This window comes from Neomonachus schauinslandi, chromosome 1, assembly GCF_002201575.2.
Source record: "Neomonachus schauinslandi chromosome 1, ASM220157v2, whole genome shotgun sequence".
NCBI lineage: Eukaryota > Metazoa > Chordata > Mammalia > Carnivora > Phocidae > Neomonachus > Neomonachus schauinslandi.
Genome location: NC_058403.1, coordinates 130193882 through 130216366, shown reverse-complemented (window position 1 = coordinate 130216366; position 22485 = coordinate 130193882). Strand labels below are relative to the sequence as shown.

Genomic DNA, 22485 nt, shown 5'->3' with positions numbered 1-22485 from the left:
TGTCCATGCTGTTTTTCACAGCAGCTCTACCATTTTACATCCATTGGTTAGATATCTGTCTTTATGCCAGGACCTCACTGTTTTAATTATGGTAACTTTGTAGTAAGTTTTGAAATCAAAGTATGAGTTTTCCAGTCTTCCTTTTTTTCCAGTTAGTTAACCTATAGTGTAATATTAGTTTCAGGTGTACAGTTTAGTTATTTAACACTTCCATGCAACACCTGGTGCTCATCACAAGTGTTCTTCTTAATCCCCATCACCTGTTTAACCCATACCCCCACCAACCTCCCCTCTGGTAACCATCAGTGTGTTATCTATAGTTAAGAGTCTGTTTCTTGGTTTGCCTCTCTCTCTCTACACCCATTTGTTTTGTTTCATAAATTATACATAAGAGTGAAATCATATGGTATTTGTCTTTCTCTGAGAGACTTCTTTCATCACGATTGTTTTGGCTACTCAGGATACCTTCAGATTCCATATGAATTTTAGGATGGGTTTTTCTATTTCCACAAAAAAATGTTAATGGAATTTTAGTAGGGATTGCATTGAATCTGTAGATCGCTTTGGATAGTATTGACATTTTAACAATATTAGGTCTTCCAATCCATGAACATAAAATGTGTTTACATTTATTTATGTCTTCTTTAATCTCGATGATGTTTTGAAGCTGTCATTGTACAAGTCTTTCACCTCCTTAGTTAAGTCAATTCCTTAAGTATTTTTTTTAATGCTATTGTGAATGGAATTGTTTTTGTAATTCTTTTTCAAATTGTTCATGGTTAGTGTGTAAATATTGCAAACTCATTTTTCTTGTTGACTTTGTATCCTGCTACTTTGCTGAACTCATTTATTTGTTCCAACATTTTTTTGTGGGGCTTTGTGTGTGTATGTGTGTGAAATGTTTAGGCTTTTCTACAGACAAGATCATATCATCTGCACATAGACAATTTTATTTCTCCCTTCAATTGTGAGTGTTTTTTATGTCTCTTTCTTAATTTCATAATTGCTCTGGGTGATACTTCCGGCATTATATTGCATAGAAGTTGTGAAAGTGACATCTTTGCTTTTTTTGTCCCTGATCTTAAAGGAAAAGCTTTCAGTTTTTCATCATTGAGTGTGATGTTCTGTGGTTTTTCCATATATGCTTTTATTATGTTGAGGGAGTTCCTTCTATTGATAGGGTTTTTTTAGTGTTTTTCTTTTATCATAAAACGGTGTTGAATTTTTGTTAAATGTTTTTACTGAGCATTTGAAATGATCATATTTTTTCCTCATTTTGTTAATGTGGTTTATTACATTGAGCAGTTTTTATATTTGAATCATCTTTGCATTCCAGGAATAAATCTCAGCTGGTCAAGTACATAATCCTTTCAATATGCTGTTGAATTTGGTTTGGCTGTTAATATGCTGTTGAATTTGGTTTGGTTTTTTACATCAGTGTTCATAAGAGTTAATTCGTCTGTAGTTTCTTATAATGTCTTTGACTTTGGTATCAGGATAATACTGGCCTCAGAGAATGAGTTGGGAAATGTTCTCTCATCTGCAATTTTTGGAAAAGTTTGAAAAGAGGTAATTATTTATTCCTCTCTAAAAGTTTGCTAGAATTCACCAGTGAAATAGTCAGGTCCAGAGCTTTTCTTTGTTGGCAGTATTTAAATTACTGATTCAATCTCTTTATTAGTTATAGATTTATTCACATTTTTTATGTGAGTTAGTCTCAGTAGATTTTGTGTCTCTAGGACTTTGTTCATTTCCTCTAGCTTATCCAATCTGTTGGCATATAGATGTTCATAGGTACTCTCTGTCCTTTTTATTTATGTAGAATTAGTACAAATGTTCCCACTTTCATTTCTGGTTTTACTAATTTAAGTCTTCTTTCTTTTTTTCTTAGTCCATTTAGCTAAAGGTTTGTCAATTTTGTTGATCTTTTTGCAGAACCAACTTTTGGTTTCATTGATTTTCTCTAGTATTTTCTATTCTCTATTTTGTTTATCTCTGCTGTAATCTTTATTCTTTGCTTCCTCCTGCTAGCTCTGGGTTTAATTTGTTTCTTAAGTTGTATAATTAGGTTGTTGATTTGAAATCTTTCTTATTTTTGTAATATGAGCATTTATAGCTGTAAATTTCTACCTTTAACACTGCTTTTGCTGAATCCCATAAGTTTTGATGTGTTGGGGTTTTGTTTTCATTTATCTCTAAATATTCTCTAATTTCTCTTGTAATTTCTTCTTGGATCCACTGGTTGTTTTAAAGTTTGTTCTTTAATTTCTACATATTTATAAATTTTCCAGTTTTAATTCTATAGGTGATTTTTAACTTTATCTCAGTGTAGTCAAAGAAGATACTTTATATGATACCTGTCTTTTTAAATTTATAGAGATTTAATTTGTGGCCTAACATATGGTCTATTCTATAAAAGATCTGTAAACACATGAGAAGAATATGTATGCTGTTGTTATTGGATAGGGTGTTTGTATATGTCTGTTACATCTAGATGGTTTATTGCATTGTTTAAATACTCTATTTCCTTACTTATCTTTTGCCTGGTTTTTCTATTCATTGTTGAGAGTGGAGTATTGAAGTCTCCAACTATTATTGTAGGAATGTCTTTCTCCCTTCAGTTCTGTCAGTTTTTTGCCTCATAATATATGTTTTGTTAAGTGTGTAAATGTTTATAATTATTTTATCTTCTTGCTGTATTGAACCTTTAATTCATATATAATGTTCTCAGTGTGGGTATCTTTCAGTTCATCTTAATTGGATCTGTTAACCTTCTTGCATGTTTATATGCATGTCTTTCATCAAATACAGGACATTATCAGCCTCTCTGTCCCTTTCTCTTTTTTGGGGACTCCCACAATGTGCGTATTGATCCATTTGATGCTGTCCCAAAAGTCCCTTAGCTCTGTTCACTTTACTTCGATCTTTTCTTTCCGTTCTTCAGATTCAATAATTTCCCTTTTTCTATCTTCAAGTTTGCTGATTCTTTTTTCTGCCTGCCCAAATCTGCCTTTGAATCACTCTAGTGAATTTTTCGTTTCAGTTACTTTTCAGCTCCAGGATTTCTTCCTTGGTTTCTTTTAGGTTTTTAATCTCTTTACTGATGTTTCTATTTTTATCATCCATCATTTTCTTGATGTTCTCCACATCTTCCTTTAGTTTTTTGGGCATCTTTAAGGTGGCCGTTTTAAAGTCTTTTTCTTTCTTTTTTTCTTTTTTAAAGATTTATTTATTTATTTATTTGAGAGAGAGAGAGAGAGAAACAGCATGAGAGGGGATAGGGTCAGAGGGAGAAGCAGGCTGCCCGCTGAGCCGGGAGCCCTGTGGGACTCAATCCCAGGACTGCAGGATCATGACCTGAGCCGAAGGCAGTCGCTTAACCAACTGAGCCACCCAGGCGCCCTTAAAGTCTTTTTCTAGCAGATCTGCTATCAGGTCTTTTTCAGGGACAATTTCTGTTGAATTATGTTTTTCCTTTGAATGGGTCACACTTTCCTGTTTCTTTGTGTGCCTTGTGATTTTTTTTTTTAAAAAAACATTTTGAAAACAACATTTTAATCTAATAATGTGGTAACTCTGGAAATCATACTCTCCTCCTTTGCCAGGGTTTACTGTTTTTTGTTATTGGGGTTTTTTGTTTGTTTGTTTGTTTGTTTGTAGGCTGTCTCTGTACCAGTGATCAGCCTGAAGCATAAATTTATGGTCTTCTCAGGTCTTTTCTGAACCTGTGCCTTTCCCTGGGCATATGCAGTCACGTTCTTCCCTCGTATATGTAGTAGCTTTTGAATGTTCTAGTCTTTAATTGTTGACTCCCCAAAGGGGAAAAAGAGAAAAATGAAGTAGGAGATAAAATGCAGGCTCTTTAAATCCACTGGAAGTCAGCAGGGTGCGGGGGGGGAGGGGGTACAACAATAGTGACCACTTTCTTCTTTGTCTCCAACTCTGATCAGAATTAGCAATCAGTGATCAGAGTACAAATCCCTGATGTTTGGAGAACAGGGTTCTTTTTGCCCATCCCGGCTCTCACAAGTTGCATGCAAGCTGCTCTGGGAACAAATACAAAGCTGCTTGCTACAGGGCTAGGGATGGGGGATGGGGAGCTGCTATTCTGCTAAGAGCTGAAATGGACCAAAATTAACCTCGGTTTACCCTCAAGGCTTCCCCTGGAAGTAGTCAGCCTTCAGTAGACTTCAGCTTTCTAAAATAGTTACATGACACAGATTCTGCCAGTGTAATTGTTTTCTAGGTGGGGAGACAGATTCCTGGTGCTTCCTAGTCTACCATATAACCAAGAGGCAGTATTCTTCAGTGTAGTGGTTTTTAACAGTATGAAGTCATATAAAATAATGTCGAGTTTAGGGTTTAGTGCCTTTTTTTCTAGACTACAATAGGCAGGACGGAACATCACCATTATAGCACGATGTGAGTGGAGGGAGAGGTCTCAGTGATTGTTATAGAAAACCCATCCTGCGAGGATATCTCTGGTGTCTGCAGGCAGTGTGCATCTCAGTGGTGGGACATAACACTGCTTCAGCAGCTGAGAAACAAGGAAGTCTTCTAGTGTAAATTTTGCTACTGGCGAACTACCTAGCCATGTTAAAGTTTATTTGTAAAATGAAGGGGTCAAAGTAAATTATCTTTAAAGGCAAGTTCAGCACTGCAATATCATTTGTTACCTTAAAATGTAACACCTTAAGCTTTGAATTTCAGTTTGAAATTTCCATTCATATTTAACATTTTTTTTTTACATCCTGTCTGAAAGCAGGAACTATTTTATTTACTGGGGAATTCGCTTACCATCTTTACTCTTTTAAGTATCTGTAAGAATCTCACTCTTTCTAGGCAGTCCATAAAGAACAACATACAACCACTGATGTTCCTACTTCAGATGCATAGAAGGAAGCCCTTTGCCCTGGAAGTATACTCAGGGTTTGCACACTGGACAAAATATTATAGTTATTTACTTTTTTACAAGTTATTTCATGTAAGTTATTCTTACTGTTTAGTGTTGTTTAGACTACAGGTTTGTTTAGACTGTAGTGTTGTTTAGAGTTTGATTTGGAGTAAACTTTGGTGATTTAAAAATATTAACATCTTTTTCTCCTTGGTAATCACTTTTTACTTTTTTTTTCCCCTCTGTTTTCCTCTCTATTATTTGAATAAGAACTTAATTTTATTATTACAAAAATATGATCTGATTTCATTGTAGAAAATCCAGAAAAAAATAAGCAAAAAGAAAAGGGAAAAATTATGTATAATCCCACCATTTGGAGAATAACTAATATAAACACTTCGGTGAATATCTTTCCTTTTTTTTTTTTTTTCCCCAGAAACAACCATTCTTTTCCTACTACTTTGTAACTTATTTTCCCTAATATGATGTTATTGTTAAATGCTCTCCTATGAGAACATTTCAGAAAGTAGCATAATATTCTGTTCATGAATGTACCACCGTTTACCTAAGTCACCTGTCATTAGACATTTAGGACTTGTGTGGAGTACGTGTGTATGCATGCTGTCACTGAATGTACAATGAGTATCCTGGGAGTTATGTTTTTGCCTGTATCCAAAATTCTCGGAGTAACTTCCTGGAGTTATATAAATAATCTAGAGACAATAAGATGAACATTTGAGTGTTTGCCATGTACCAAACACCATGCAGAGCACTTCATATGGAAAATCTAATGTAATTCATCCTCCAATAATCATCTGACATAGGAATTAGCAGTATCCCAGTTTTAGAGACAGGAAATGGAGGGTCAGAGAACTTGGCTCTCCGGTCAGGGTCACAGAGATGGCACACGCAAGCACAATGTATACTGACCCCAAGGCTTGTGATCAGATTCCAGCATGCTCCAGCATGGCAGTGTGGCTTTACACACCCAGACCACTTATTTTTATACTCCTCACAAGTCATCTTTGTGCTCTTCTTCCGTTTTGTTCTGGTGGTGTCTTCCTCTGCTGATACCATATGCTCTGGCTTGGATTTCATCCACACCGTGTGTGTATTTTGCCCTTGTGTACGCCACAGCTTCCTCAGAACATCCGTAGCCTTCCCACTTTTCTCCTTGAGACTTTCCATTTCCTTCACTTCCCACTTCTTGTTCACCCATCTGCTCAAGAGAGACTGGGCGTCTTTCCTGTCTTCTGGTTGCTATATATAGCCTGTTCCTACCGCCTGCAGTTGGTGTCGGTTCTCTTGCTATCTGAGGGCACCCCGGGGAAGCTAAGCAGAACTCCACACCGGGGCTCTAACTGCCCCACTTTTCTCCCAAACCAAGGACTCTGGGGGTTTGAATCCATCCATGGACAGAGGCACTGCTGCAGCCTGCTATAATTATCGTGAGCATGGTGCGTGTGAGGGGCGTGGCCACAGCCGTCTGCATGTCAGACCGCAGCCCTTAAAACATTATTATCTGAAGGAAAAATGTATAGAGATGAACCGGAAGGGAGGGGAGCTTTTCTGCTGACCCTCAGCTCCTGCTATTCTCCACTCTCTGGCTCCACTCAATGGCTGCGTTCTTTGCCCGGGGCCCACACTTTTGGTTCTGCTCTTTGTTTACCGGGTCCCTGCCTCCTAAAACACCTTTATGCATCCTTTTTTCTGAGCCAATTCCCCCTTCTTCTTGAAGACCCACCAAATTGCTGCCTTTTCCAGAAAACCTGCTTTCCTTTCCACCTCTTGAATTGGAAGTCATCTGCTCCCCCTAGAACTGTGAAGCCTCATCTTTCATATCCTCTACAGAACTCGCCTTACTCCTCTCTTACCTCCCTTTAAACTTGTAGAGATCTGAATCCATGTCTCATTCATCATTGTATTTCCCACAGGATCTAGGAGTACACATGACTGTACTGCTGAATGTATTAATGAATAAGTGAGTAAATAATAAACTACAAAAGCTTGTTCTATTAACCAAGAAATAACAGGCAGACATTGAATCATTTTATAAAATTGATATATAAAATCCATATACAATTAACCAATTTATACAGTTGATAATATTTGAGTAGAGGTGTAATGATATGTCAGCTATTTGGGGGGGTGGAGGATGGGGGGGTAAAACAATACTGTCTAAAAAGCAAATTAAAAAAAAAATGTCTTCAGATACAGTCAAAACAACAACAAAAATAGAAAACATCTGAATACCTCAATGTTTTCGGAGGAAAACAATTAGTAAGCAATTTGGGGTTAGGACCTAACAATGTAATTGGTGAGTCTCTCTTAAAGGAAACTGAGATGTGAGGTTATTCACTGGAAGAACCATAGTAATTAAGCCTAAGAAAGAATGTGTACCCAGTGAAGAAATGGGAGAGTGGACCAAGTGACTTGGGTCCTCAGTTAGCTGCCTAAACCTTGGCACACACTTCCAGAAAATGTGGCTTACAGAGGAGGAGACAACGTTCCGTGCAGGAAATAATGAGAGAATCTACCTCATGGTTTTGTTGTGAGGAGTAAGTGAGTTGATGCAGTCAAAACTCAGTGGCTGGCATATTGTAGTTGCGATAAAGAGTTGGATACTAGCTGTTTTTCTCTTCAGGTGGAGTCGCCCTCATTCTCTGGTCCTGCCCTACAGGGCTGCCAAGTACGGTAGGTGGTGTGCACTCTAGTCTACATGTGGCCATACTTCATAAACCTCTATCCGTTTCTTGCCTTTAGCCCTAATTAGTCTTTCTGGGCTAAGCCACATAAAGTTTTGAAACTATGAACCAGTGTTTTCCAGCAGTAAATCATAAAGCCCTATACTTAAATTCCATTTCACAGTTTTAACCTGATTATAAACAAAATTTGTAAAAGAAAGAATAATTGCCTTTATTGAGTCCCTGGTCGGTTTGCCGGTGCTCTCATTTCATTCTCCCACCAGTCCTGCCGGTGGAGGTGAGGGGAACAAGAAATTACAGAACTTATCCAATATTACACAGCTAGGAACTGGCAGGAACATGATTTGGACCTAGATGTGTCTAGGCCAGACTTGCGGCCTCATCCACCACTCCCTCCTATAAAGGAAGGCAGAACGTATATGCCAGAGTAAATTTCATAAGGAGTTCTCTCCAGTGTCTTATTTACACATCAAAATCACACTAACTGCTTGTTTTCCATAAAACTTCAAGGCAATTAGCCAAGCATTTGTTTTTGATTACAGAGGACCAGTTTGCTGAAAACAAATGACTAAAGCTGTGAGCGTTTAAAGCATGTTAGTTGGAGGGAGAGTCAAGCATGAGAAGCTAAGATAGAAATGTAAAGTTGGTGCCCATAATCTTAGAAGCTCGATTCTTGGCTCTTCTTTTATCAGTAATTATATAATAGAGTGACAGTCACCCTTTTGCCTCCAAGTGATTCCATTTCTATTTATAAAGTCTGAGAAAGTTGAAGGGTTTAGGAATGTTTCAAGATTATGCCAACTCTAGAGGGGTAATACCCTGGATTTCAGATGTCCAAGTGGAAGAGTTTCTTGGGCCCCTCAAACTGTTTCAGCCAGAATGCTCCTCTTATCTTATTTGGTGGGCTTTCCTTTGAAAAAAAGTTTTAAATGAATGAAAGTTGTCATTTTCTACAGTGTAGATTCCATTTGTACTGAGGTTTACTTGGGATTAAGGCAAGAAAATGCTTTTCATTTGCTGCCAGAGCCCTAAGCACAACTGCAGACTTGGAGAACTGTGTATTTATATCCGTGCATGCTCACTCAGCATGTGCTGCGGGCTGCCATGTTCTCAGGGCTTCCCCGCACACTCGTGCAAGTTATGCACTGCACAGTGTAGAGGACACCGGTCTCATCACGTTTTTATTATTATAACGTTCCTGCTAGCGCAGTAAAATGTTTGAGGAAGAGACCCTCTTTGAGCTGCAGACTTCCTCCAGCTGTCCAGCCCCTCACCACCAGCAGACCGGGCCTCTCTCCTCCAAAGTTGCTCCTCTCAAGCTCTTCTTCCCTCCCAGCTTTTAAAAAGAAAACAAATAAAATAAATCCACTTAGATAGGAGTGACTACTGAAGATTAAAGCCCCCAAGGGCTTTTATATTTTAGAAGAAGTGATTGCTAAATCCAAATTAAACTAATATATAAAATAAATAGAGAGGACGCTTTTAAGCCAGGAGGCAGTGCATTCCTAATGCCCTTTGTCCACACTGGGCTGACAGCATGCCAGTTGGTAGCCACATGTAAGGAGAAACTTAAGCCATTGCTGGGCCCCCTTCTTTTAAAAGACTGCCAAGCTCTGGCCTCGCTACAGTTCTGAGCTCACCTGGCTGTGTTTGTGTCTGTAACCCACTGAAAAAGTGACTTGTTCAGTAGAGGTGTTAGGAGGTAGGGACCAGGATTTCCAAAACAATTATTCTTATTATAAGTCTTGCATGTACTCTACCTCATAGTTTAGTAATTTATAGAACACTAATATCCCAACTACAAGACTATAAGCTCCTTGGAAGCAAAGTGTCTGACTTATACCTTCTCCAAAGACTGCTGCATTTAGGCCCAGATTGGGTGAGGATTACTTAGAGTTACATGACTTGTTAATGGCAGGACCAGAAATAGAACTCGTGATTTCCTTGAGCCATATACCAACCTAGTGTTCTGTCCGTTCTACCCGTTTCAGTTATCTCTTGCAGCATAACACAGCGCTCCAAAATTCCACTCCCTGAAACAGCAACACTGCTACTTCTCATAGGCTTACGGTCAGGCATTTGGTTGGGCTATTCTGGTTCGTGTGACATTGACTGGGTCGCTCACTTAGCTGGCTTCAGATGGATTGGGCAGAAAGGTCCCAGAAGATTTCATTTCCATGTCTAGAACCTCAGTGCTTCTCCCATGGCCTCTTTCTCTCCGTATTTTCTCTTCTCTCTGTCAGTATTCTAGCCTGAACTTCTTTACAGCTTGGTAGCCATCTTCCTCTAGCAGAAGTAAGCAGAAGTTGGCAGGCTTCTTACACTAGTCCAGAACTGACAGTGTGACTTTTACTGCATTCTCTGGATCAAGGCAAGTCACAGGCCAGCCCAGATTCAAGGGGAGGGAAAACAGACACTACTACCTCTCAATGAGAGGAACAGCATATACATTGAGGGAGGGAAGGAATTGATGGTGGCCATCTTGGAGACTAACCATGACCATAGTTAACCAGCAGATGTAGCCTTCTCTCCCTAATTCCTAGTGCCTTGACAGAACAGGAAAAACTCAAGCCTGTGCAGAAACAAAGGAGAAAAGGGAGAAGAAAAATGCCCCGAAACACCCATCCCTTTCCATCTCAAAGCCCAGCCAAAGAGTTAGAAAGGTGGCACCCACCTACCCCGCCCTGCCCTTCTGATCATTCCTTGGCTGAGTTACTTCTGGTCATTATTTGAGCTGCTCCTTTTGTGCCATATGTAAGGAGCACGATTAGTGCTGGTGTATCCTACAGTGGGCATTTTACAATAATTTGGTTTTAGAGCTACTGCTATGTCTGTTTTCTGTGTCAGGCTTTTAAATGCCTATTTCTAAAGGCTCATTCTCTATGTAGTAGTTAAAAACAATACTTTTCAGTGCTGCATTGTATATTGCTAAGATGTAATACACCTACAAGTAACCTTTTCAACTGTTAATTTCCATCTATAAGTCCAAGTATACTCCATCGCTAAGAAAAAGGCAGGTTTCATTAAGTTTCTCCTGCTTTCTTTTTAACAACACAGAAGATTCTTACGTGAAAGAATAAGCACCTAAGACTGGAAAATCAATTTTCTAGCCTATTCAACCTCTGGCAACATCCTTTCTTTGTATTGTCACAAACTTGGTTTAAAAATTCCTACAAGGTGAGGATTACAGGCATACTTTGTTTTATTGCACTTTGCAGATATTACATTTTTTACAAATTGAAGGTTTGTGGCAATCTTGCATCAAGCATGTCTATCTAATGGCACCATTTTTCCAACAGCATTTTGCTCACTTCATGTCTTTGTGTCACATGTTGGTAATTCTTGCAGTATTTCATTCAAATTCATTCATTATTAATGTATTTGGTGATCTGTGATAAGTGATCTTCGATGTTACTATTTAAGTGTTTAGAGGTGCCACCAACTGCACGCATTTGAGATAATGAACTTAATAAATGTGTGTGTTCTGACTGCTCCACTGACCATTTCCCCATCCGTCTCCCCCTTCTTGGGCCCCCTATCCCCCGAGACACAATATTGAAATGAGGCCAATTCATAACCCTCCAGTGACCTCCACGTGTTCACTCAAAAGGAAGAGTCACGCATCTCTCACTTTAAATCAAAAGCTAGAAATGATTAAGCTTAGTGAGAGAGGAATGTTGAAAGCTGAGATAGGCCGAACGCTCGCCCTTTGGTACCACACAGTTAGCCAAGTTGTGAACGCAAAGGAAAGTTCTTGAAGGAAATTAGAAGTGCCGCTCCAGTGAACACAGGAATGATAAGAAAGAGAAACAGCCTCATTGCTGATAGGGAGAAAGTCTGAGTGGTCTGGATGGAAGATCAAACTGGCCACAACATTCTCTTAAGCCGAAGTCTAATCCAGAGCAAGGTCCTAACCCTCTTCAGTTCTATGAAAGCTGGGAGAGGTGAGGAAGCTGCAGAAGAAAAGTTTGAAGCCAGCAGAGATGGGTTCGTGAGGTTTAAGGGAAGAAGCCATCTCCATAACATCAAAGTGCAAGGGGAAGCAGCAAGTACTGATGAAGAAGCTGCAGCAAGTGATCCAAAAGATCGAGCTAAGATAACTAATGAAGGTGACTGCGCTAAACAACACATTTTCATTGTAGATGAAAACAGCCTTCTGTTGGAAGAAGTTGCTGTCTAGGTCTTTCATAGCTAGAGAGAAGGAGCCAGTGCCTGGCATCAGCTTCAAAGACCAGACTGACTCTCATTAGGGCCTAATATAGCTGGTGACTGTAAGTTGAGGCCAGTGCTCATTGACTGTTCTAAAAATCCTAAGGCCCCTAAGAATTATGCTAGAATCTACTCTGCCTGTGCTCTATAAATGGAGCAACAAAGCCTGAATGACAGCACATCTATTTATAACATGGTTTACTGAATATTTTAAGCCCACTTCTGAGACCTCCTGCTCAGAAAAAAAGAAAGATTCCTTCCAAAATATGACTGCTCATTGATAATGCATCTGGTCACCCAAGAGCTCTGATGGAGATGTACAAGATTAATGTTGTTTTCTTGGCCACTAACACAGCATCCATTCTGTAACCCATGGATCAAGGAGCAATTTTGACTTTCAAGTCTTACTATTAAAGAAATACATTTTGTAAGGCTCTAGTTGCCATTGATAGTGATTCTTCTGATGGATCTGGGCAAAGTAAATTGAAAACCTTCTGGAAGGAATTCACCATTCTAGATGCCATTAAAAACATTAATGAAGCATAGGAAGAGGTCAAAATATTGACATTAACAAGAGGTTAGAAGAAGCTGATTCCAGCATTCACGGATGACTTTGAGATGTTCAAGACTTCAGTGGGGGAAGCCACTGCAGATGTGGTGGAAATTCAAGAGAACTAGAATTAGAAGTGAAGCCTGTGGCTGTGACTGAATTGCTGCGATCTCATGATAAAACTAACGGATGAGGAGTTGCTTCTTATGGATGAGCAAAGAAAGTGGTTTCTTGAGATGGAATCTTCTGGTGCAAATGCTGTGAAGATTGTTGAAATGACAACGAATTTAGATTATCACATAAACTAGTTGATGAAGCAACAGCAGAGTTTGAGAGGATTGACTCCAATTTTGAAAGAAATTCTACTGTGACTAAAATGCTATCAGACAGCATCACATGATACACAGAAGTCGTTCATGAAAGGAAGAGTCAATCAATATGGCAAACATCATTGCTACCTTATTTTAAGAAATTGCCCCAGCCACCCTAGCCTTCAGCAACCACCACTCTGATCAGTCAGCAGCCATCAATGTGGAGACAAGAGTCCTCAACGGCAAAAAGCTCAGATGATAGTTAGCATTTTTAGCAAAAAAGTATTTTTTTAAAGATTCTATTTTTAAGTAATCTCTACATCCAATATAGGGCTCAAATGTACAACCCTGAGATCAAGATTCACATGCTCTATGACTGAGCCAGCCAGGTGCCCCGCAATAAAGTATATACATTGTTTTTTTAGACATATGCTATTGCACACTTAATAGACTACAGTATAGTGTAAACGTAGCTTTTTAAAAATTTATATAAGCACAACTTTTATATGCACTGGGAAACCAGAAAATTCATTTCACTCACTTTATTGTGATACTCTCTTCATTTCAGTGCTCTGGAACCGAACCCACAGTATCTCTAGGGTATGCCTGTATTCTCTCGCTTTGAGAAAAATTCTCTTAATCTTCTAAATTTCCTTGAGAAATTTTTTTGCGTGTATGTTTTTTTCCTTAAAAAAAAAGACGTTGTTGTTGTTGTTGTTACAGTTAGATTGTCTTTTACCATTTAGATAATTATTCAACCCAGAGTATTTTTTCCTAGAAACAATCACATAAATAAAATTCATTGGTGTCATATCACAAGAGGAAATGTAAGAGCAGCTATTTATGGGCTGTAGGGGCAAAGCTTTTCCAAGTGCTTTGGGAAATCTTTACATTTTAAGAGATTATCATTGTCTCTGGTTCCCCAAATGTGTGTGAGGAAATGTAATGTTCTTGTACCCGGCTGTCTAGGGAGTAGGGTCCACTGAAATCGCATTTATTCTCTCAATTTGTATGGCCCAGTTATTGAAGATATTGTATGGATTCTTTTTATACAGGGTTGTATGGGTAAGCATTAACACATGGCACAAAGCTCGGATTCAAGTCCAGATTTTTTTAAAACTCCACTTTACCCTTTCTCTTATTTTGCTGGTGGTGGCAGTGGTAGGTTTGCTCTTGTTTACTTGCTATTTTCTTTTGTTTGTCTGTGACTGAAAAGACATTGTGCCTCTTTAAAGTCGTCCAAATCGTTTGGAGACCTTTGGGGATTTTATTTGAATTTTTTAAAATTTCCATACCGGGGTGCCTGGGTGGCTCAGTCAGTTAAGCATCTGACTCTTGGTTTTGGCTCAGGTCATGATCTCATGGGTCTTGAGATTGAGCCCCACATCGGGCTCCGCACTCAGTGGAGAGTCTGCTAGAAGATTCTTTCCCTCTGCCCCTCCCCCCAGCTCGAGTGTACACACTCTTTTTCTCTCTCTCTCTCTAAAATAAATAAATTTTTAAAAATAAATAAAATTTCCATATCTTTACCCCTTTCATTTTAGGAAGAAGAATTAGAAGCCCAAATTTCCTTCCTTCAAGGACAGTTGAATGACCTGGATGCCATGTGCAAATACTGTGCAAAGGTGATGGACACTCATCTAGGTGAGTGAGCTACTTTGGCCCTGGGAGTAATGATAGTCATAACAACAGTATCCAGTTGGCCCTGGGTTAAACTTTTCACATGCGTTATCTCATTAATCCTCACAGCAGCACTATGGTAGAGGTACTGTTACTATCCACATTGTACAAATGAGGAAACTGAAGCACAGAAAGATTAATACAATTTCCAAAGATTATGTCACTAGGAAATAGAGTAGAAATTCAAAATCAAGCAGTTCGACCATAGGTTTCAATTCTCAACTGCTACACTACCTTTTGTAAATATCTGTCTACCTCAAACCAAAGTGAAATGTTGAGCTTTCAAGGGGCGCCTGGGTGGTGCAATCGGTTAAGTGTCTGACTCTTGGCTTTGGCTCAGGTTGTGATCTCAGGGTCGTGAGATTGAGCCCCACGTTGGGCTCCACGGTCAGCACGGAGGCTGCTTAAGACTCTTTCTCCCTCTCCCTCTGCCCCACCTCCCCCGATGCTCACGCTCTCTCTCTCTCAAATAAATAAATCTAAAAAAAAAAAAGAAATGTTGATCTTTCAAGATCAAAGAGTCAGTTCTACTGTTGTGCCAGCCTGTCTGTAATTACCAATGTGATCATTATTTTGACAGTGCTTTATTTTTTTTTTAAATACATGTTTTTAACCACTAGCGTGAAAATGCATGTCAGGACCACATGACCTTTTCTTACTTCTGACTGCTTATATTCTAAGAAATGTTCTAGTTTGAAGTTCCATTTATGTGTGAGTCATACATATGTCACATTAGAAAGTCTTCATGCATTATTCTCTACATTTGTGAAAGTTCTGTATTTTTTATTAGAAATGGTCTCTGCTGGATCATGTATGTTTTACTTTAGCGACTCTGTTCTGCTTGCAGGACTTTAGAATGCAGACGATTAGTGTTTTTCAGCCCTCTTACGGGCATCCTTTCTTTTTCCATTCTTCAGTGTCTAGCATCTGTAGTTGGGGAGCAAATTAGGAAAATAAAACCTATACTCTAACGGGCCAATATTGCTGCTCTGTGAGTGTGGACAAATGGCAATACCAAGTATTATAAGAAATCAGGATGCATCCCATATATGAGGGAAACCAAACAGAATCCACCAAGGCCCCTTCCCCCTGGCAGGGGTCCTAGGAGTAGCCAATCTATGGGGCCTTTGCGGAAGGTGGACTCTCTTCCTTAGACTCCAGTGATCTCTCAGCCTATTAGGTCATGAGTCCATTACACGCGGTCAAAACGGCTGTCATTTAAGTGTAGCCTGAACCATCCAGGCCTCTAGTAAGGTGTAAATGTTCCCTTACAGTAGGGGAGGTGCTTGACCTCAGGGGCTGGTTGTCTACCAGGGTCTTACTAGGCAGCTGGCTGAGCCCTGTTCTAGCCTCAGCCTTATTTCTCCTCTCTTGACCACTCTTTCAGAGGAAGAGCTCAAGAGGGGGAAATAACAGGAGAAACCCCAGCAGGTGATCAAAAGGGTAGTATCTCTTATCACAGCAAGAAATGTTACCCTTGTCACTTCTGATCCACCCCTGTCACAACGGTTCATTTATATGCTTCATTATGATCATTTTTTAAAAATTCAGATAGAACTAAGTTTTATGAATCTCATAGCATCCCAGTTTTTTTTTTTTAAGATTTTTATTTATTTGAGAGAGAGAGAGCGAGAGAGAGAGCACGAGCAGGGGGGAGAGGGAGAGAGATCTGAGCAGGGAGCCCAATGTGGGGCTTGATCCCAGGACCCTGGGATCATGACCTGAGCCGAAGGCAGACGCTTAACCAACTAAGCCACCTAGGCACCCCTCATAGCATCCCACTTTCAAATGTATCAAAAAGAAGTAATGAAGAGAGATAGTTTATATATAAATAATATATATTATATAACTAATTTTAGTTAAATATAATTTTAATTTTAAAGCAAGTATGTGGGTGGGTGTATATGTGTATGTTTGCTTCTCTGGCTATGTGTGTGACCTTTGTATTGCTTGATTTGGGTTTTGACCAAAGTAGAACAAAGAAGTGACTGAGAGAAAGATTTACTGGAACTCTAGAAAATCCTGTTAGGAAATATCTAAGTTGTTTGGTCCACATAGCAGCTTTTAAAGCAGCTTTACTTAAGCCTCAGAATTTCCAAAGAGCTTTTGCTCTTATTTCGGTCTCTCAATCAGCACTGTAAGAGTATTTTCTCATTGCATGGGAGGGGGAAACACTTTAATTAAAGAAAAGCCCATACCAGATGTGAATTTTCAACTAACCGCAAAACTAAATTTGTTTTTGTGTGTACGTTTCACTTTCAGCCAGAATCCCTTCATATAGCTGTCAACTTCTTTTCTCCATATAAATAGCAGGACTGCCTTTTTAAAGTAGGGTTGAAGGATGCTATAAAGAATCCTGGGGCCCAGGGCCCACAGATGGATTTCATTTCACCTGCCTGTTGGTTTATTAAAGGGTATTCCTGTGTTATAGGCAGTTTTGATTCCAAGCAAAAACTAGAGGAAGACAAAAAAAGGTTAATTAAGGTGAGGCTCTTGATTTACTTTTTGGCCTACTGTATTTCCTTTAAAAATCACTTCAGTACCCTAGTATTTTTTACATATGATGTTTTCTATTTTTACTGATTATTAAGGCAGTACAAAATTAGAACAACTGAAAAACCCATTAATAAGTGACTGATTATAACATAGTGTAATGTAACCTTAATATGAAATATTAAAATAGTTATTTATTAACATAAGGAGATGTTCATGCTATATTATTAAGGGAAAAGACAGGTAGCACAATAGTATATATTTGATGCAAAAATAATCATTAACAGTGATGGCCTGGATGAAAGGAAGATTATAGGGGTACTCTCCAGGGGTCCTAATTTTTTATGCTTGGGAAATGCAGGACAGTCAGTGAAAGTCTATAGATGGCTGAAGCGCCTGGATGGGTCATCTTTACACTCCAGGCAAGAGTCAGTTGTGAGAGTGTCTGGAGTGGTGTCAGGAAGGGCAGCCTTCTGTGGCACCAGACTGACACAGGGTGAGATCAGACTCTGTCACTTCTCAGGCCCGCCTTATGATCATGTCTTCGTCGGTACAGCGGAGACACAATTATCTACCTTGCCAGTTTGTTGCCGAGACGAATGTGTTTTTAAAGCCCAGCACAGGGCATGGCCCAAAGTTGGGTTTTCAACACAAATTCTCTCCTCTGTCCCCTTAACTCCTAAGTGTCCCTTCTCAGGGAAGATCCTGAGACACTCATCAAGCCCATGACCAGAGTGCTGAGTATTGACTTCTCTAGGCCCCTACAACTAGTTAGTGGGAGAAGGAGGACCAATGCCAGATTTCCCAGCACCTAACTAAATATTCCTTTATCAAATTATTCAGAAAGATGCTGGAATTGGGGATATGCCAGTCCTAAGATGAGGTGTGTGAGCTCTTTGAGCAAGAATAGCTTTAGCAGAACAGAATGATGCAGCCTCCTTGCCATGAGCGCTGCTGGGCCTCCATTCTGCTCTGGGCCACAGGCTACCGCGGTAGCTGTGCGAACTGCCTCAGAAACTTGTTCTGACAGGTCTTTCTCTGTATCTGCTCCTAATGTTAATTGTTTTCACTAAGTTCCTTTTGTTTCAAGACAATTCCATTTCACCCTACAGTTTCATCAGACATGCAGTAATGCCTTAAAATGTCAAGTACAGTTCAAGGCTCTTTTTATAACTGCCAGAACAAATACAGAGAAAAACCTCTCAGTTAAAAGTTATATAAAGGCATTTGTTCAAATGGTCCTTTAATTATAGAGATAATAACATTGACAGGTTAGCAGTTCTTTCCTTATGGTCCTGGAACCCAAAACTTTGGATTTTGTTTCATCGAAAGGAATATTTGTTTTATCAAAACGCTACCAAGATTCTAATTTTCTGACTTCCACGTAATTGAACTGCTTGAATTCGAAGACTGAGAGACAGGAATTGAAAATACATGTTTTGTTAAACCTAACTTTCCTGTCAACTTCAGAAGACTTGTTTTACGTGTTCATTTTTCGGTTGCTATAGTTACTCCCCTTCCTGTCATCCTGACAGTTGAGTTAAAAGCCATTGACAGGATTAACCTCTGTGGCTGAGTTCAGGCTATTTTTAGATTTGCCGTATTTTACGCGTAACTGCACGTGGCTGAGCAGCCCACGCTTCTCTGATCTGTGAGCAGCTGGGCTGAGCTGCCATCTGTTTACAGGGAGCACGAGCTGCTCACCCTGCCGGCCCTAAAGCCCGCACCTGCCGGCTGCCACCAGAGGTATTTCCAGTCCTCCGCTTGCCGTTTAGACAGTGGTTTTCCAGCCCCTTGCCCTTTCGTGGGTGGTTGTGGTAACAAAGGCAGGGTTAAATGCAGGGAATCAAGGGCCGTTAGGTTTCCCAGAGTGCCGTAGCTCCTATGATCCTAGAATGCTGAACATCTGGAAGCTCTAAAAGCCAGCTCAGCAGTTCTTCATTTCACAGATGAGGAGACCAAGGTCCGAGGAGGAGGAGAGACACACAGCCAGCTTGTGACACACCTGCGTCCAGCCCCAGTTCCAGTCCCTGGCTTCTCTTTCACTGATGCCTCTGCTAAGGCCACCCTTGAGTCAGTAGTGGGAGATCAGATTCTCTGCCGTTTTGTTGCACACGGCATTGTTGACTTTGCACTTGCCATAATATTTATGTAAGCATTAGCTGTAAGAGGCCAGTTTTGAAACTCAGTTTATTTGCTTCCGTAAGAACTTTAGAAATCTGATTTTCTCATGTTTATAAGAATGACTTTCGATGGCTGTCTTTGGAAAGGTTCAATCAGGCAGTTAACTAATGGCATTTGAAAAACAGGGAAAGAAAATGTGATCACCAGACAGCTTCCTCTGTCAGTCACGCTGTGATAAAAGTTTTCATAATTATTTTGAGAATTTTAAATACTGCATTTAATTGTGGGCAGCACAGTCCTCTGGAGAAGGAAAAGATACCTTCACCTGAGAATCTTGTTAAAATGCAGATTTCGGATTCAGTAGGTGTGCTCTGGGGCCTGAAGTTCTGCATTTCTAACAGCCCTCCGGTGACCTGATGTTACTGGCCCATGACAGTCTTCAAGCAGCAGAGAGCAAAAGAACTTAAAGTTATGTGGGCATAATTAAATGAATATATTCATAATCCTAGTAATGTATTCCTGACTGCACACTTCAGGCACACGTGCCGCTGGATTCTGTGGGCAGAACTCAGAACCTCCCCTGCTATTCTGGCGGAGCCTTCAATCATCTGAAACTCAGTTCTGTCTTCAGCCTCTTTGAACTTGTTCTATTCTAGTAGTAGAAGGCTCTGCCTACCCCCGCCCCAGTTTTATGATCAGAAGACCTGGAACAACTGGTCAGCATCTCCCTTGTGCCAACCCTATGCCTATTTAGAAAAACTCAGCAAATTATACACTGTCTTATCCTTTCCCGGGTGAAGATACCACAGCTCTGATCCCGTGGCCTCGGTAGAGACTGTCCATCCTTCCTCATGTTGTTTTCCACCTTCTGACTGTCTCCCGTGTTCCCACATGCTCTTCCACAGGGGGAGCCCACACTGATTATCTGTCCCTCTCTCTCTTTTTTAAAATATAATTTCCAAATCCTTCATCTTCCTTAAACTGTCAGACTACATAGTGTGTTCTCAGCCTTCTATTCCAGGCTGCCTCTCCGTGTCCTCCAATCTGGGCCCTCTCCAGCTAACGACCCAGTAGACAAAAGACTTGTCCACCCCATCTTGTGGAAACAGGCTTGCTTCAAAGCTCAAGGATTTTGTGGCCGCCACAAGCATCTCATGCTAAGCACAGAGCTTGTGTGTAGGGGAAGGTGAAACCCAAGTTAAGAAGGTTAATCTTCATCAGTTGCCTATTAACACCCACTGCTCATCACATCACGTGCCCTCCTTAATGCCCATCACCCAGTTACCCCACCCTCCCACCAACTGATGAATCATTGTACACTACATCTGAAACTAATGATGTACTATATGTTGGCTAATTAAATTTAAATTTTAAAAAAAGGCTAATGTTTGCTGCCTTGGGCCATGTTTAAATACCAACTGAGTAGCAGCACTTAACTTCCACTAGATCCTCCTATCAGCAAAACCTTTATTGCCTAAAATTCACAAAAAATTATATCCATCTTAAACCCAGGTCACAGGATCTTATTTGACTAACTGATGTGATTTTAAGTCAGTCTTATTCAAACTGCCCTCCTGTCTCATTGCTTCCAAATGAGACGGACTGATGGCAGGACCCTGGGTATTTCCTTTTAGTAAGTCCCTACCTATGTTTCTGCTTCTGTTTTTAGAAGTACATCTTCTGGCAAAGGCATCTAATCATTACTGGAGCTTAGAGACTGTTTACATTCAAAAATACGTGTAAAGTCTTTTTTCTGGTTGACCCTCAGCTATATCATGAATATGAGAGATTTTGCTGTGAGGAATCATGCTTCCATGACACTCCCTGGCTGGCAGGGTGGTAAGTCCAAAGACAATAAGAATGCTAAATGGTAGAGATGAGTAAAGATTTCTAACTCTGCTAAGCATACTCGGTTTACTTAAGATAATTATTTATTGGCAACAAAAACTAATCTTAAGTGCAAAACACATGTTTGCTTACTCTTACCCTTGGATTTTCCTAACTGCTCCTTTCCCAGTGCTGAGTTTAGGGCCTTCAGTCATTCTGGCAGCTGGATGCAAAATAGGACCCTTGATTATATTTTCTGTGTGATCTGCTTTTGCTTTTTAAGAAAATATTGAGCACAAAGTGCCTGACTTAATACTTGGCTCTTAAGAAATCATCAGTGAAAGTTATCTCCCTTCATCTGCCCCTATCACTTCTCAATCTGAGATCTGGTTGAGCATGTTAATATCCCTTCATTCTTCACCTGAGAAATATCTCACCTACATCTATTACTCAGGACATAAAAGTCCGCCCTACTGCTGGTGGGAAAGCCCTGCGTTGTTCATTCAGCCAGTATTTACTAAGGACCTGCTTTCTGATACAAAAATAGGTTCTAGGAGAAGTAGGTTGAGGGTAGGGTGAAGTGGGAGAGAGAGAGAGAACAAGCACTAAGGAGAATATACCTCATTAGAAATACCTGAAGTGACACACAGTGTCACATGAAACCAAGGTCCTCCCAGAGTGATATCAGAAACATTAGCAGGGACTGGTGGGGTTCTAGAGTAATATGGATATAGTGAACAGAGTACCACATTTGGAACCAAAAGACTTTGAGTCCACAGTTTGCCACATAGAACTGTGAAGTTGCAGGAAACTTTAATCTTTTTTTTTTTAAGATTTTATTTATTTATCTGAGAGAGAGCTCAGGGGCCCGGGGTGGGTAGAGAGAGTCAGAGGGAGAGGGAGAAAGAGTCTTAAGCAGACTCCATGCTGAGCACGGAGCCAGACGCAGGGCTTGATCCCATGACCCATGAGATCATGACCTGAGCCAAAACCAAGAGTCAGATGCTTAAATGACTGAGCCACCCAGGTGCCCTCCCCCCATTTTTTTAAAGATTTTATTTATCTTAAAGAGAAAGTCAGGAGACTTTAATTTTTGAACCTCGTATATGAATACAGTTCCAAGAGTAAAAGATGAAGCAGGAAGAGAGTCCCAACAACTGGATGCTTTCAGAGGGAAGACTGTTAATAGGAAACTGACGCTTGAACACAGTTTTAAGGTAGACTTTGAAAAAAAGAAGAGTGTGGTGTTGTAAGGAGGCTAGGAGGGTCTTCTAGAAGGGGAATGACATTTGCAGAGACACACAAATGCACACGATCTATCAGAGAATGAATTTGACACCTGCAGTCTCTACTAAACCCGCCTTCTCCCAAGATCTGGCCAACCACGGCACACACTCTGTGAGCACAAATTCCTTTGTCAACAGTGCTGCCAAAGCCAATAGTGACAAATTACAAGTCTGCTTCCCCCTCCCCCCTGCTCCTTGACTCATGGCCACCTCTTCAGCTACTACCATTCTGGTCACACACGTGACCCTAGGTCAACCCTCCATGTGACCCCTCCATTTTGTAACAGCCTGAATATTTCCTCTTTAGAGTCTGGGACAGTCTCATATGAGACTGTCTGAGGTCAAGGTAACTAAACGTCTGTCAGAGATGAGATAACCTCAAAGAGCAGAATCCATTTATCTGGAT

General features: G+C 40.2%; 1 protein-coding gene across 1 annotated transcript in view; it reads left to right on the top strand.

The window, feature by feature from the left end:
• TBC1D5 (TBC1 domain family member 5) overlaps positions 1–22485 on the top strand; it is a 412307-nt gene that overhangs the window by 373484 nt on the left and 16338 nt on the right. Inside the window, exon 19 of the mRNA XM_044920546.1 lies at positions 14214–14313. Coding sequence (XP_044776481.1) covers positions 14214–14313 — 100 coding nt within the window. The remainder of the gene's footprint in view (positions 1–14213; positions 14314–22485) is intronic.